This window comes from Cynara cardunculus (assembly GCF_001531365.2).
Source record: "Cynara cardunculus var. scolymus isolate 2C chromosome LG 4, CcrdV1, whole genome shotgun sequence".
Taxonomy (NCBI): domain Eukaryota; kingdom Viridiplantae; phylum Streptophyta; class Magnoliopsida; order Asterales; family Asteraceae; genus Cynara; species Cynara cardunculus.
In genome coordinates, this window is record NC_037531.1 from 16,306,597 (window position 1) to 16,318,128 (window position 11,532).

Below are 11,532 nucleotides of genomic sequence, written 5' to 3' on the forward strand. Positions count from 1 at the left end.
TCATTAAGTATTATATGAAACAATTTCACAACCATATATGAAACAACTTCATCAAAAAAAGTATTATATGAAACAATTTCACAAGATTAAACAATGTCATGAAAAAATTTCATAAGATTAAACAATGAAATCGACAGATGAAGGTGGTTTGCACGGTTTACACAAATGAGAGCGGTTTTCATATGATCACTCCTCTATATATATATATATATATATATATATATATATATATATATATATATATATAGGAAAATTTAGTTGCAAGCTTGTTTTCTGTAGTGAATCAGGGGACAAGGGAGAGTGTGACACGTGCCCCCGTTCATCATTAAAGATGAACGTGATTTTTTTTCAAACATTCATGATGAATGATACACCATTCATAATGAATATCTGAGACACGTGGGGGAGCTCTCCTTTATCCCCTGGTCTGGTCATAATAGAAGTTAAGTTTAACCTTCCCCTATATATATGGTTAGGTCAATGGGAGAACCGCAAAATAAATGAAAAACTGAGGAAGACTCTGGTAGCCGCTCATTTGGAGGTTATGCACATGTGCATACAAGTAATTTGTAAGCAATTTGTTCGGTATGTACATGTGCATACAAACCAAGAAACAATTTCAATAACTTGTATTGACATGTACATACAGTCTCTCTGTCTCTTCGGAGGGACAAAGTTAACATCTGCATACATCTTACCCCCTACTTCTAGGTGGAATATACTGGGTTGATTTGATTTGGTTTTAATTGCTTGTAGCTCCAAAATGTTTAAATAGAATTAAGTCGGATGTTGTTATGACAGGATCTACACAATCCGAAATGATGAAGTTGAAGAACGAGAAGCTGAAAGCAATGGACGTTAAAGAGACATTAGAACGGCTCGAAAACTCTCTGAGTTTCATCAACAACATAGTCTCCATGACTGCAGCAAAGCTTGCTATTCAGTCCTTGAACATGCAATAACCTCTGGTAAACCCAAAAACTAGTGAGACCAAGAACGTTACTGGTAAAAACAAAACCAAACAAACCCAGTGAACCCCAACGCAGGTAAAGTCGTCTGGGGGTAGGATGTACACAAACTTTTCCTGTTCCCCAAGGAGTAGAGACGAGAATTGTGCATTTTATGTTTTTTACATTTTCTTGAAGCTCGGTAGAGGTGTAAATGGTTGATCTCCATGCAACTCATAAAGACGGTTGTTGTGCGTTGTAATGTACATTTTGTGGTTTTGATAATGAATGGCGTCGAGTGGGTTGGACCTTTGACCTTTTGAATTAATTTCTTTACACATTAATTTTTTTAGAATTATCTAAAACTGGAGTTTTCTATATTTTACAGAACCATATAGAGAATCTGTTCGACCAAAATTGAGAATAAAAACCTCATTTTCTGTATTTTAGAGAATCTGTTGGAGATGCTCTTACCTTTCGGATGAGCATGACAAATAGAATCTTAATAGATAAAAAACATGACAAAGACCAAAAATCTTACCCGCTAAATGAAGATAAAGACTTTTTATCCGGTAAATGGAGAAAACTCCGTAAACAATTATCGGATAAAAAACACTTACCAACAATCAATTTTGATAACAGAAAATCTTATCCAATAAAATAAGGGGCCGTTTACCAAACGCTTACTTGGTAAGTGCTTATTGAATAAATTTCCTTATCGGATGAACATGATAAGGACCAAAAATCTTACCGTGTAAGAGTGATGAAAAGGATGGAGAGTCTTACCCGGTAAGAGAAGATTACGACTCTTACCCAAATAAGCGCTTACCCGATAAATTGTTGCATTCAATACGTTTTGATGCACTAAAATCTTACACATCAAAATACATTACAGTGTTGACTCTTTCGGTTAAGTATTTGGGTAAAGATCCTGCTTTACCAGATGAACCTTTTTAATATCATAGGTATATGCCACGTCATCCATAACAAGTATCATATCATATGATAACAAACAAGTATGAGATACGATCATGAGGCCCAAAATTTCCGAACAGAGATTTGTTATGATCATGATCATTCCTCCGCAAATATCTTCCATCATCCGCCACATTCCACAATCCACGCTATCCAGACTGCACACCAGGAGCCAGAAATGGGGTTAACCTCTGCCATCTTCACAGCTTCAGCAGCAACCAGCTCCAGGTTCCTTGTCAGATCGCCACTTCCAAGCTTCTCTCCACACCTTTCTATCTCTGTAAGTATCCGATTTCTCATTTTTTTACTCGCTCGTGAACTCATATTATGGATTATCAGGAGTTTGATTGTAATAATTCTAGAGCATTTGGAGTATAACTCTATATAATCTAAATTTTGACGGTAAAGCTTCAGTGATTGTCCAGAAAATCTGCAATCTAAGTTTAAATCGTCGCCGGAGATCATCCTCGCTTCGGAAACATACAGGTCGCCGGCTGGTGTCTTGCAGTCAAGTGCAGATCCAGGACGGCACCGACGAGGAGGAGGCATGTGAGCTTGTGAACGGAATTGAGGTTTCTATCGGTGAGGGATCTGATACTGTTCCTGCTTATCTTCTCACCGCCGTGAAGAACAACAATGGAACTGGTATTTTGCTCTTGTCTGATGTATTTGGGTTTGAAGACTCGTCTACCAGAGATTTTGCTTATCGTATCGCCTGCAACGGCTACAAGTATGTTCATTATCTTCATTCTCCATCTCCGATGCATATTTTTGGTTCGAATTAGTCTTCGAACCATTGTTTAAGATCAATCATGCTTATAATCGACTTCAGAATCGAGCGATTCGGCCATGGGAAGGAGCTAACTGTTGGTGATTTTAGTGTATTTTGTTTCAAGTTCTATAATCTTTGCTTTCTCACGATTTCCTCCAACTTTCATGGTGTTATCGAACTTGTGATGCAGCGTTCTATTACCCGACCTATTCAACGGAGATCCATGGCGAAAAGAAAACCCCAAGGCCTCGCTCGAACCATGGCTAGCAACTCATAGCCAAACCGCTAGCAAATCCATTGCAACATCAAGAAAATGGATGGTGGATGAATTCGTAGCTGCAGGGATCTCAAAGAAGCTCGGGATCATTGGCTTTTGTTTCGGTGGTGGCAAAGTAGTTGAAGTTCTTGCCGACGATCACGACGGCTATTTCGGCCTCGGAGTCTCGTTCTACGGCACGAGAATCGAGCCGTCTGTCGCTGCTAACGTGAAGGTGCCGATACTGTTCATTACAGGTGACAACGATCCGCTGTGTCCGGTGAAGGTGGTGGAAGATATTGAGAGGCATAATGTGGGGGGATCAAAGGTGGTGGTTTTCAAAGGGAGAGGCAATGGATTTGTTCATAGACCTGCATCAGCTGAAGATGATAAGGATGCAGAAGCAGCTTTTATGATCATGAGAAATTGGTTGCATAACGGGTTGGTTGTGGAGAAAAAGTAATTGTTGCTTATTATATATTTTTCAATGTATATATAGATAAGTGATTCACATGTGAAGACTCCCGAGTCTTATCACAGTCGGCGCTTATCAGGTTAACCTATGACTATACCATCTACAAGAAAAGACAAACGTTGCATATGCTACCGTTTTGGTAGACTAAAATTTTACCGGTAAGCGCTTACCCGGATAAGCGTTTAGCAAACGACCCTTAAAACCTATCTAAAATAAGACAAGTTGTAAAGCGAAGTAACAAAACAGAACATCCTTGGTCAAATCCAGTTCCGTTCATCAACAGGAACGGTTAGACCCGGTTTTAACACCGACATACAATCAACACACAAATTGTCAAAAAAAAACCTGAATTTCATGAATGAGCAGCACCTAGACAAATATATTTGATTGTACATGATATGTAAGTAATGTAACAAAAGAGTACATTGCCCCCAACTTATTACTCTTCTAATTCATACAAAGGTTAAAAATCAAAACCCATTTCATTTCAGTTGAACATCAACAATCTTCTCTTACACTTCCACAATCAATCTTCAATCCTCATTTCACTCCTGAAAATTTGGGAACCTTGGTAAAACTGCTTTCACAAATTATATAAATTTCATACAAACAAAAAAACGGAAGCTACATCACACATAGAGGTAGGGCATGTTCGTTAACATCTTAATGAGCTTAATGAGACAGCTTATTCAGTCAGCTATATGTAACTGTTTGGTATTAATGATATAAAAAGTGGCTTATCAAGTTTTTTTTCCGAATCTGCTCCATCCAATTAAAAACGTGGTCATTCCAAATTGAACAAGTGTTACACTAATCAAGGAAAAAAACCATCGTTACATTCATGGTTTTAAAAAGAATATGGGGCACCTCTAAAGGTCTCATTGGACTTATGTGTGTGTATGTGTGTATAATTTGTACCTCCTGCATTTTTGGACTTGTAACAGATGTTATGTGTATACATGGTTGTATACAAATATATATATATATATATATGTGTGTGTGTGTGTGTGTGTGTGCGTGTGCGGGGGCGTGTGTGTATATAATATATATTTCCTTTGTTGGTAAACACTAAACATATTTTTTTGTGAGTTGGATATGCCGTCTTTGGGTATATATACATATATATTTTGTATAAATATTGTGTACATATATGTATCCGCCTCGGGATTTATGCCTCGCCTTGGCGAAGGAAAAAGCCTCGAGGCTCATTTCGTTTTTCTAAAACCTTGGTTACATTAAATAGGAACTAAGGGGTCGTTTACCAAACGCTTATCCGGGTAAGTGCTAACCAAGTCATATTACCTTACCGGTTGAATATTGGTGGACTAAAATCTCACCCAGTAAGTACTAGTTTTGCATTTTACTGGTAAACGCTTACTGAGTAAGTATTTGGTAAACAGCCCTCAGACAAACATCGCTGCATTTTAATGCATGGCCAAGATTGACACGATTATCATCCCCTATATCCTAAAGAGGTAAAGATGCAACCACAAGGGTGGTGTCCGATTGGTTGAGCTTGGGTTCCAAAGGTCAAAAGTGCCTAAAGGTCCTAGGTTTGAATCCAAGAATGAATAAAAATCTTTTTGTGGGCACAGAGGTTCAAATGCGGTAATTCCGGACTACCCATAAAGCCGGTGGTTTCCCTAGGATTAATCAGCTCGTATAGCGGATTGAATATCCAGGTTAATAAAAAAAAAGTAAAGATGCCAGCCACTTCAGTTATGATGAACAAAACCATAATGGATTTGCATCACACCGCTGATATAAACTACCAAGTTTAAGGGTCTATATCAACAAGGGTTGGGATTCGGTGAGAATGAATGTTATGGTGAGAAGGGTAAGAAGAAATCTCCACCCTTGGATCAATCCTAATTAAAGAGAACCACTAGATCAACACTAATGAGATACACTAAATTGATTGCCTTCTAAAGCACAATTCATGGGCTGTTTCGGGATTAAAAGTGATCAAGGGTCCAAATTCCTTCTTACACTTCACATCTTTAACTCCTGTTCTCATACGATCCTTTGTCATATCAACAATTTCATTTTCTTTTACCAAAGAGCCATTGGTCCAACAATCCCCAAGCCACATGTAGAGCCAAACCCCTCTAAGAGATAAAGGATTCAAGCCTACCAAATATGAGAAGTGCGTGTGATTTTTGCCGTATATAATTATATACTTCAAAATTAAGAAGAAAAAACAATTCCATTTTCCTCATTTGTAATTTTTTCCCTAAACGGAGCCTGACAAACCGTTTCATAGTAACAAGGTCCCAATGGCCCAACTACTTCATTAAAAAGCTCTACAAATGTAATAATGGAAAGATGAAAAACACCGTAAACCAACAGACTCGATTTCTTGGTGCATTGGAATCTTAAGTCAATGAACGGGAATTATGAAAGAGAAGTATCTTTCGGTTAAGTATAATGCTACTCAAAGGGGACTAAGGGCATTATACTCGTGTCCGTCAGGCTTTATACTGAACTTGAAAGAACATATATAACACGAAAAGGAAATCATCTTGAAGCTCAATAAAAAAAGGATAGTATTTCATTCCACCATGGCTGTTTGTTCAAACTTCTAAAATCAACTGATACTTTCAATTCCTCGTACACACATACAGGCACGTGACCTATATATATATATATATATATATATATATATATATATATGTATAAGTGATGTATAATACACACACCATATCTCCATACCTATTCACATATGTCTTAAACCTTAAGGGTGTTAGGATTTATTTATTTTTGAAATAAATTAGAAGTAGTTGTACAAGTGTTCAAGGATCTTCTATCCGCATCACTTAAACCCTAAAATTACTTTAGCAAAAAGCAGGGACATTAGTACATATTATTATTAGATCTGATAGCACATGACCTAGAATTACTCAAATAGATTACTATTAGACCTAGAACTAAAGTTGGAATAAATTGGTCACAAACACTACAAAAAAAACTATAAACTAGTTTTTCAGATCGATGACAATCCATTAATCTACTTCGTAATATGTACAACAGAATACATGTTGACACTACCCAAAAAAGGAGATGAGAAATTCATGTAATACTTCCAAAGCAATAACAATTATGGATTATATTAACATCAACAAATAACTTAATGGTGAAAAAACCTACCTTAGCAACTGGTGTCTCGGCAACACTTGGAGATGTTACCCTCGACCCATCAAATTTCTGCGAGCAATCTGAGTATGCAGATCCAATACCCACTCCTGCACCAAAAGCAATCGATGCCCAGCGTGTAACAGGAGAACCTAGCAATAAAATCAACACCATTTGGGTTGGTAAATATTTTAAATTACTATAGGCAGTAACAAAACTAGTTCTGCATATATGCAAAAAATTGCAATCAGCATAATTTTATGCTGTCGTGACGAAAGCGTTCTATTTCACCCCTGCCCCCAATTATGTGTGTATATATATGTGTGTGTGTGTGTGAGAGAGAGAGAGAGAGTCGCGTGTTATTCAAGCAAGCAACGGCATTTAGCAAAGAAATATATCACCATGGAATAAGAAAAGCATATAAGCTGACTTCCTAAGCTCAACTGAGGCTTGATAGCCACAAGCTATTGACCTTGCCACTAGATGCTTTCTTGGAATGACCTTTTTCTTATTATTTATTACAAAGGTTTTGGTTGAACTCATTCACTGACTAAAGATTCCAAACACCAAACTACACAAGAAAATGTTTTTTAACACTTCGATCACAAATTGCACATCTTCCGTCCATTACAATGTGTTGATCCTAACATATTATTAATCTTTAATAGAATCCTTTATTGATTCTCTTCTCCTCGGTTTCACCTTTGACTCTTTTTGCCTTTGTATTCAATGGCAGCATATCCATTTTCAGAATGGAACAAAATTGATTTGGATTGAGAAACAGGAGCTGTTTGGACCCCCCAACACCTCCGCTGCAAAACATAGGATTCTTGGAGAATCAAGCCACAGTTTGCTTAAGTACATACAGCCCCTTTAGTTCTAGGGTTTCAAAGAGCTGATCAAGCGGTGGAAATCAGTTAATGGAGTATTCTGTATCATAGATTTGTGTAAATACTTCAAATCATGTTGGACAGCAGTTTTTTGTCATTCAGTCAAAGACATTAAGTTTTCATAGGCAGTTTGGAAAATGAACCAAAAACATGGGATTTCGATTATTGTTATCTCACGTACAAAAAAAATAGATTTTCAGTACATTATGTGTGTGAAGGTAGAGAGCTGAGTGGTGGTTTTTGTGATGTACCAATAGTGAGATGGTGGTGGTGGCAAGTTTTGTGTTGTAGTGCTTACAAGGTGAACATGGAAAGGTGGCTGATGGGAGCAAGGAGGAGGGTGGAGTGGCATGTTGAATAAAATGTCACGAATTGCTCTTTGCATAGTTTGATGACAGGCGTAATTTCTTCAGTTTATCAGTTCTAACAAATAACTATATGATAATTTCATTATACATAAGGCTATATTAGTGTTATAATAATACAAAAAGATACTTGTCAGATACAATGTTAACGAGCAAGGACTTGCAGATGATGAGGTTGGTACCTGAACAATACCATACAGGCAGTGTCCTAGCACTTGGACATATAATTCTTTCAACTAACATAAAAAGATGTCTTTGCAATTGGATATGTGTTTCTATTATTGTTTATGGACATTTGAGATAAATATGAAAATTTGAAGTGAATCTTACAACATGTAATGATTCACTAATATAAAAAATTTATATGCTAGAATTATGGGTTAGATAACATGTTGATAGAAAGGCCTGTCCCTGCCATTCCCAAAAAAGGAGACTTAAATAAACTTCAACATAAAGACTGACGTGAGCAAGATGCTGGTATAGACACTATGTGACATGCAGCAAAAATGTTTTACCGACACAGTAATTGCCAAAGAAGTTGTAACTTAAAATATAACCAAGGGCACAAAGAGACAAGTCATGCATGCTGCGACTACACCTTAAGTTGGCAACTAGAGATATGTAGTTGAAGAGTTTGTAGAACATTGAGGAGATCAGACGAAAGAATTTATAGTAACCAGATAAAATCCAGTAAAAAATGAAAACGAGTCTAGATCTTATTCTGAAACATAGAGCATAACTAGCAGTAGAGAGCTCACAGGAAGCACTGCTGAACACTAGATCTTTGCTTTTTCCTTTCAAAATTGTCAATACAAAGCAACATCAAACATAAGATACAGCCATGCTCTAAGTAACCCCACTTAAACAGTGCCTACTGCCTAGGCGTTAAATGTCACCTCAATGATTTAATTAGCTAGAGCTGCTTAACCGACCACATAGGAATCAAATTTTCCCTACATCTCAATTAGCAACTAATAGATATAACATATAAGCTTTTTCAACAAAATTAACGAAAAGTTAATCAAATTTTCTGAACTTGTTTTCATCAAACAAAATTTCTCAACTTTGAGGTAATCTTTTCAATCCTTTTTGGGTATAGTATCCATGTAAGAAAGAAACTGATCATTTAGAAAAGTAATTGTATAAAAAAATGTAATTCTTATATAGCTGCATGATCTAAAATTTAATTATATACACATACTAAATGAATGACTTACATGTTTGCTTAACCGTTGGCTTAATCAGCATGTCGAAAATAAAGCACATTAGAAGGTCCCTCAAAACCACCTGGCTAGACTTAACACTTTTAAAAACAATGGCTATAAGAAGATTGCAGGATTTTACTGTCAAAAATTTTTCTCAAATTTCAAAATGTGCAATCAAGTGTTTTCTAAATGGATGGAAGATCAATGAATATTAGAACTAAACATTGGCTTGTGAAAAAGTTTTTGCGAACATTAGAAGTAACAGAAGCAACAAAAGAATATTTGAAGAGTTAAAAAATAACTTAAAGAAAACTTGGGAAACAAAGTAAACATACTAAATAACATGGAATACGCTTAAGCAAGTAGATCAAGTATGCACGGTCAATGCCATGATAAGATTAAACAAGCAGATCAAGTTTGTAAAGTCAATACCATAAAAATGGTTAGAACAAGTAGGAGCAACAAAAAGCAAAAGAGAGAAGCTCGAGGGTACTAGTCGACTAGGCAACCTAACCTGTAAGTGGACCAAAAGACTCATTCCAGACAAAACTCTCACAAACGCTACTCATGTCTATCCCACCTACATCTAGTTGTGAAATAAGAACTGAGAACATTTGATATACAACATGCATATATAAGATACTAGATCACAAGCTCATCCCTGACAAATCAAGTCCTTCACTTGGGCATTCACTCCCACTCGGTATAAGAATCTAACACTTCCATCATTTACACATCAAGACATAACCTAGAAAATGATCTAATAATATTGTATCAAATGCATGCATTTTCTTAGGTTCTTTTTGTTGCATTGACAATAATATAGACTATAAGAAAAGACAACAAACAATTATTCCATGGTCACTTAGATTACATGAATGGAGATGGATTGATGCTGGCATTACAAGTGATCAGTGTATCTTCCAAAACAATATTTTTCTTAGACAAAGGAATACAAATATGTCAAAAGAATTTAGTTGATGACATCTACAAAAGAAACAATCCCCAAACAGCAAGGGATAACCACAAAGTCAAAACTTTTATTCAAGTCCTTGTACATTCTTTCACATTTTCTGTAAACATCATGAAAGGCCTTCTCAATAAGCATAACTCCGATAAGAAATTCCTATTTTCAACTATATTTCCCACCAACATATCAGAAACACTTTGCTACTTTTGCTTCAATTTCATGCAATTGGTAAAATAGATATCAAATGGGAACACATATATTGCAGGTACGATTTCAAAACTTCTCAACCAATCACTACCGATAATCGTCATGAAATAGACCTAAAGCTGATTGCAGTGCCCAAAACATCATATAGTTTATTATATTCAATCAAAGCACATCGATTCCCACTTACCCAAAAAATCAAAAGGCATATTGCAATTACCAATAAAGGAAGATTTGGATCAAATGATTGACAATGCAATAAGAACTCACGGAATAAGAGAAGGCCGGCGAAAGCACCGGTAGCGGAGGAGTATACGAACCGACGAACACCCAAATCCAGACAGGCATCCCACTTGGCATTCAGGTCATATTGAGACGGAATCTCTTTATTTTCAGCCATTTTTTTTTTTTGGATGAAATTAGCAAGACGTTATTCACCTTCTTTGATCTTTGCTTTCTATGCAAATCTATAAAAAAGTAATCTGATTTTGCTTATTGTCACCACGACCGCCGAGGGTTTTGGCAAGGAAAATACTAGCCGATGGCGATGATCGTAAATTACGACCAACCAAATTGTTGGGCTCTTTGGGCTTTTAGAAAACCGTACAAGACGTTAGAAATTTAAGGCCCAATTATTTGGGCCGATACAGTTTAAAGCTAATTAGAGAACTAGAACAGAAGAGGACCCGTATAATGCAGTAAAATACATCTTGATTTTAATATTTCGTTTTTTGTATGTGGTTTGAGAAAATCTTAATATTTTTATTTTAAATAAAATATAAATTTAAAAATGTCATAAAATTTTGAAAAAAATATTATATATATACTAGTTGTGTACCCGCGTAATGCGGCGGAGCCATGAATTTTAATGATTTTGAAGTTCCATTGGTTTTATAAGATAAGATTTAAMGATGATATATGTTACACTTGGTCTTTACATATTAATACAATTTGAATAAATAAGAGTTATGGTTCCAATTTGCAAACTATCGATGAAAAAAATTGTATGACATTTTAAGATCCAATATATTTAAAATTCAACTAATTTAAACGACTCCACAAATGTGTTCGATTTACACCAAAAGCAAAGAACCAAGAAACTTGAGTTTTAAGATAAACACTCAAAACCAATAAAGAAAACTACAAATTTGACATATCATAAGCCATGAAAAGACAAAAAAAGATAGGTTTTTGAATGAAATTTCAACTGTTTACCCTCTTTCTTGTCCAGAAACTCAGATTAAGGTTGAATTAATACATGTATATATATATATTTCAAAAAAAAACCCAAGAACATATTAATTCAGAACATATTATACAATGCAATTTGGACAGCCTAAC

At 35.8% G+C, this 11,532-nt stretch overlaps 3 protein-coding genes across 3 annotated transcripts in view; 2 read left to right on the forward strand and 1 right to left on the reverse strand.

Moving 5' to 3' along the window:
- The window catches only part of LOC112511174, an 8,100-nt gene extending 6,842 nt beyond the window's left edge, over positions 1–1,258 (forward strand). Inside the window, exon 7 of the mRNA XM_025116663.1 lies at positions 802–1,258. Coding sequence (XP_024972431.1) covers positions 802–962 — 161 coding nt within the window. The 3' untranslated portion in view covers positions 963–1,258. The remainder of the gene's footprint in view (positions 1–801) is intronic.
- A 676-nt stretch (positions 1,259–1,934) lies between these two features.
- On the forward strand, positions 1,935–3,469 carry LOC112511246 (carboxymethylenebutenolidase homolog). Its single transcript, XM_025116785.1, has 3 exons — positions 1,935–2,202; positions 2,348–2,652; positions 2,885–3,469. The coding sequence occupies exons 1-3, from the start codon at positions 1,966–1,968 to the stop codon at positions 3,411–3,413; spliced, it is 1,071 nt and encodes a 356-aa protein (XP_024972553.1). The 5' UTR covers positions 1,935–1,965; the 3' UTR covers positions 3,414–3,469.
- A 286-nt stretch (positions 3,470–3,755) lies between these two features.
- On the reverse strand, positions 3,756–10,708 carry LOC112511403 (MICOS complex subunit Mic10-like). The gene is made up of 3 exons (XM_025117005.1): positions 10,462–10,708; positions 6,573–6,709; positions 3,756–3,976 (listed from the first exon to the last, which is right to left on the reverse strand). The coding sequence occupies exons 1-3, from the start codon at positions 10,589–10,591 to the stop codon at positions 3,971–3,973; spliced, it is 273 nt and encodes a 90-aa protein (XP_024972773.1). The 5' UTR covers positions 10,592–10,708; the 3' UTR covers positions 3,756–3,970.
- Positions 10,709–11,532: the final 824 nt, after the last annotated feature.